The sequence below is a fragment of the Apodemus sylvaticus genome, chromosome 22 (genome assembly GCF_947179515.1).
Source record: "Apodemus sylvaticus chromosome 22, mApoSyl1.1, whole genome shotgun sequence".
NCBI lineage: Eukaryota > Metazoa > Chordata > Mammalia > Rodentia > Muridae > Apodemus > Apodemus sylvaticus.
This window is the reverse complement of record NC_067493.1, coordinates 9,530,378-9,536,105: the sequence shown is the minus strand read 5'-3', so window position 1 is coordinate 9,536,105 and position 5,728 is coordinate 9,530,378. Positions and strand designations below refer to the sequence as shown.

General features: G+C 34.8%; 1 protein-coding gene across 1 annotated transcript; it reads left to right on the top strand.

Annotated features, from left to right (window-relative positions):
* Positions 1–537: 537 nt before the first annotated feature.
* LOC127673274 (olfactory receptor 14J1-like) lies at positions 538–1,494 on the top strand. The gene has a single exon (XM_052168850.1). The coding sequence runs from the start codon at positions 538–540 to the stop codon at positions 1,492–1,494; it is 957 nt and encodes a 318-aa protein (XP_052024810.1).
* Positions 1,495–5,728: the final 4,234 nt, after the last annotated feature.

The window sequence follows — 5,728 nt, the reverse complement described above, 5'->3', positions numbered from 1 at the left end:
TCCAATTTATTCTATAAAGCCACAGTTACCTGGAGTGTTCTCTCTTTGAGATGGAATGGTTTCTGTCTAATCAGGAACTTTTCACAATTTCCTTTCATAGAGGACTTCATAAGGGGTTTTTTTTGTTTTTTTTTTTTGTTTTTTTTTGTTTGTTTGTTTGTTTGTTTTACTTCTATCATGTTTAATGTTCCAAGCAGATTTAAAAAACTGGTTGAGTGTGTATTACTTTTAGCTTCAGAAGATATCATGTATATTTAAGAAGCATTTATCTATTATTAATTATTTTGATGACTTCAAAATGTCAATACTGAGTGATATATTTTAAAATAAATTTTATTAGTTTAACAAAATTAAAACAAGTAGAGTATAGATAGATGATACAGCTTGATAGACAATAGATACATAGATAATAGATAGAGCATATAGAGTAATTATTGAAATTAATAATTATAAATAATGCCTAAGGGTCTTTCTATGGCATTTAATAAATTATTCTATCATCCAGCTCCTACCACAACTTCTGTAACCAAAATAATTATGGAAAATATAACAACAATGAACGGATTTCTCCTCAAGGGTTTCTCTGACAACCATGAGCTGCAGATCTTACAGGCTTTGCTCTTCTTGGTGACATACATCTTCGGCTCAGCAGGGAACTTTATCATTATCACCATCACAACACTGGACCCACAGCTCCAGTCTCCAATGTATTACTTTCTGAAGCACCTTTCCATTTTGGACTTTTCATCCCTTTCTGTCACAGTTCCCCAGTATGTTGAGAGTTCACTGGCAGGAAGTGGATACATTTCACATGCACAGTGCATGCTGCAAATTTTTTTCTTCATAGGTTTTGCATGGAGTGAGATGGCCATTCTCACAGTGATGTCTTATGACCGCTATGTGGCCATCTGCCTCCCACTGCACTATGAGGTCATCATGAGTCCCAGAAAGTGCACTTGGGCTGTGGCAGCTGTATGGGTAAGTGGAAGCACCTGTGGAACTTTATACACAACAGGTATACTATCTATCAGATTCTGTGGTAATAGAATAATTCACCAGTTCTTCTGTGATGTGCCCCAGTTGCTCAAACTCTCCTGCTCTAATGATTACCTTGTAATAATGGGAATGGTTAATTTTGTGGCTGTAATGGCCTTTGTCTGCTTTATTGGGATTGTCATCTCCTATGTCCACATATTTTCCACAGTTCTCAGGATGCCCTCTGCTGAAAGCAGGTCTAAGGTCTTCTCTACTTGCCTGCCCCACCTATTTGTTGTCTCATTGTTTCTTTCTACAGGAACTTTTGCATATCTCAACCCAGCCTCAGACACTCCAACAGCTTTAGAGTTTTTATTCTCTATCTTTTACACAGTACTGCCTCCAACTCTCAACCCTGGTATTTATAGTCTGAGAAATGAGACCATAAAGAGTGTTGTAAGGAAGTTACTGTTTAGTACAAAATTTGCTTGTTGGAATGATTTGGCCTGTTATTTATGATTATTTAATTATACATGTGAATGATTTTATTCATTGGGTTTTCTTCAAACTCTCATGAATAATAATATTTTGTTTTGTTTTTGTGTGCATAAACTAAGTTTTAAAATCATGTACTTATGGAAGTACATTGTCTTCTTTCTTTGCATGTTAGTATTAACAGTGCTGTTCATTCAAATTAATAAAAAATTAATAGCCTTGTAATATAGATTCACTAGTTTTTAGTCCCTAACAGATACACATGCAGACAAACTGACAATGTCAGTATATTTCTAACATGTTTGCAGAGGGAAAATTACAAAGAGTTAAACACAACCATAATCCTAATAGCCCTAGGCCCACCACCAAGTTATAAATTTAAGTCAATAATATATTTTTAAATTTATTTTAAAATTATTTTTGTCTAGTAATATACATTTGGTTTTAATGTATATGGTATCAGCAGATAAATTTGTAGTCTTACAGTTAAAATTTTCCTAAACTATAGATTTTAATTTATATTAAAATTTGTCTGTATATATCCCCTTATTTTTCCTATAAAATATCTTCAACACTTAATTATTGTTAAGTCATTGATATATGCATTTGTAATTACCCAGATTTGTTTGTATAATTCTAAAGATTAAGTTTATTGAATCAAAGTATACAAAATATTCAACTCACTTAACTGATGTGACCAATAGGGTTTGTACAAATAAGTGTCAATTATTTATGTGTCAATTAAAAATGTAGGTCCTAAGCACTTCTAAAACTCTCAGGATTTTACTTGTTCATGAAGAACTATGGATGCAGTTGGATGAAACCCTGCCAGATGTCTGTAACATAGTAATAAACAGCACTGGGATATGTTGAGATTTGTATTTCAGTAAAAATCCTAATCCACCTTTGCAAAATTTCTTCAAATATGTGTTAGCTCAACAGATCAAACACAATGATACTACTTGTTAGTGTTCATATTATTAAAATCTTGCATATTCCTTTTCTTTTTGTAAGAAGCTTCATAAGAATGATAATCCCTCATTTTAAAGTGGTAAAACAGCTCTTCAGTCTCTATTTCTGCTATTCAGGCCATTTTTTCTATCCAAATTCTGTATATAGTATTTTTAGACATAGATTTTGACGCCTGTAAAAATGAAAGTTGGTCAGGCTAGATTTTCAAGATACAACCAAAAATAACAGATCATCAGGCCCTTTACCTCCTCAGACATTGACCTGTTCTATCCATCTGCAGAGGCATGTAAATTACATTTGATTCTTTTTGAGTTGCATATTTTCTGAAATACTTGTGCTAGCCTGTTATTTTAGTAGTTGACTGAATTTGAACATAAGCAAACCAATTCCATTTCCTAACCTTATATTTTAGATTTATTTACATGAGCATTCATTTATAAATTTTGTTGTCTTCTGTCCTAGAAATGTTGGATATCTTCATTTTAGTAATAAAGTTATTTTCTTTGAGATTATTGATCTTTCAAATATATAAAACAATTTTGGGGATGTTGTGTTCTTTGACATTAAATAGTTTGCCTTTTTTTTAACAAGCAACAAAAGCTTTGTTGTAGACCCCCAAACAAAAAGCATTTACAATTCTTTTTAAAAAGAATACATTTTTCAATCTTTGTTATGTAATTGCATTTGTGTGGTTCATTTACATATAATTTACTTTCTATGAACAGTAACTCTGTGATGAACAACCAATGACCTGAGAATTCCATAAACATTAGACATTACTACCACTCTCTTCCAAGGGGCAACACACTTCCTCTTCTGATTTTCCTATATTTAGAATATAAATACAAGACCTAGGTTATTGCATTGGGTGCTCCAGCTGAAGACACCAGCTTAGAGAAAAACAGAAAGAAAAAGCTAAGCAGGAGCCATTTCTACCAAATTTGGTGGGTTAGGTGCTCAGCTTTAGAAAGCAGTGTTCTGAGTTCAGAATCCAATCTATGAATCCGGACATCAGTAGTATGACAATCATTATCTGTGTCCATTTGTCAGCCCTATGGTCTGTGCTGGGCCGTTCATAACCCTGGCCTTATATGTTCCAAACTTGGTTACCTCTTTCTAAAGAGATCCTGTAACATATTTAGTATGCTTTTAAAATCCTATTTAATTGAGAAAAAGAAAAAATAGGGTGTGTTGAAGTTAAATCAGGTCATCAGCATTTTAAATCCCATATCATTTTTGCTTTCCAAAGAAACCTCAGATCTACTAATAGCCCCAATGTCCTCATCAATAACTTTTCTAATTATATGAATAAATGCCTTGAACAACTTGCAAAAAAGTAAAGAAAAAAGAGGTATCTCCAAATGTGATACAAACACAAAAGAGAGATGGCCAATGTTGTCTAGTATATAGTATTTATATCCTAATAATCTCAGGGTTTGGTGATAGAGTTATAGGACAAAGGGAGCTGGAAAAAGCTTGAGTTTCAATGGCATGTCTATCATTTATTTTTCCACATGTTACATTACAGCTTCTCAGACTCATACTTAGAAAATGAAGTGAAATGTTTCTTCAGTTTATTTTAAATAAGTTTATTTCCCTTAGTTCCCTCTGTATCCTATCTCTCTTCTTTATTAAAGCATATTTATTACATCACTTACACAAACTTAAAATATTACTGTTTTGAACACCCACTTGTTCTGCAAAAGTGAAATGAAAGCATTACATTTTCTACAGGCTGGAATGTTCTCCTACACAGATGCTAGTCTGTGAATAAACAAGTGAGGCAGAAGGCAACCCTGCCTCTTACCTGGTTTCACTTTTTCCTCACTTTATTTTTCATTTATTTATTTAAAAATTGATATTAAATATAACTTCACCTTTTCTACATTTCCCTTCCTCCATCCACATTAGCTCATGTACCCTACAGTGGACCAAATATCAAGAAGCTGAAATTACAGGAATAAACAATTCATATGTGGTTTTTTTGGTTGGTCATTATTTTTTGAGGATACCTTAAAGGATACTTAACTTTTTCTTACCTAAAGATTTGTTAGGTTGAGTGAAGGTTTTCTTGCAGAGATCATGAACATTCACAAACAATGCCTTGGACCAACACATATAGTGATATAGATAAAAACTCCGTATTTTTAAGGAGATACAGCAATAATTTTATTCCTTGGAGCATTTTGCAGTATTTGTAGACTGGTGCCTTGTTCAACATCTTCAGAGAAGCTTCCGCATGCAGTATAAGGGAACAAAGAGATTCACAACTGAACAGTGTACAGAGAATGAAAACCTTAGAAGCACTCAATGTTTTTTTTGTTTTGTTTTGTTTTGTTTTGTTTTGTTTTTGATACAGGGTTTCTCTCTGTAGCCCTGGCTATCTTGGAACTCACTCTGTCTACCAGGCTGGCCTCGAACTCAGAAATCCTCCTGCCTCTGCCTCCCAAGTCTTGGGATTAAAGGTGTGTGCCACCACCACCAGCAGAAGCACTCACTCCTAAATGGGGCATCTCTATCAATTTTTTTCTGTCAAAGCTCAAAGAATCCTGCAAAAGTGGAGGCCAAAAGAAGGTAAGAGTTAGAGGAGATGAAAGAGTGTAAGAGCCAGAGGGGATGGAGGCTACTAAGGAAATGAGGCCTTCTAAACACAGGAATACTAAAGCACTGGTGAACTCCCAGAGACTGTGGTAGGATGCATAGGGCCTGCACAGGTGCACCAGATGGGGTCCCAGTAATGAGAAGAGAAGTGAACACAGTTCTCATTCCTAACCCAGAAATAAAAATTCAAATCTAAGGTGTTCCTCAGAAAACTTGGCATAACACTTATGGAGGACCCTGCCATACCTCTCCTGGCCATACACCCAGAGGATTCCCCAGCATGCAATAAGGACACATGCTCCACTATGTTCATAGCAGCCTTATTTATAATAGCCAGAAACTGGAAAGAACCCAGATGTCCCTCAATGGAGGAATGGATACAGAAAATGTGGTATATTTGCACAATACTACTTAGCAATTAAAACAATGAATTCATGAAGTTCTTAGGCAAATGGTTGGATCTGGAAAATATCATCCTAAGTGAGGTAACCAAGTCACAAAGGAACACTCATGGAATTCAGTCACTGATAACTGGATTTTAACTCAGAAACTCTGAATACCCAAGACACAATTCACATATCAAATGACTCCCAAGAAGAAGGAAAGAGAGGTTTGAAAAGACTTGTGCCAGCATTGTAGGGGAGCACCAGGACAGAGAAGTAGGAGGGGGTTGATACGAGAATGG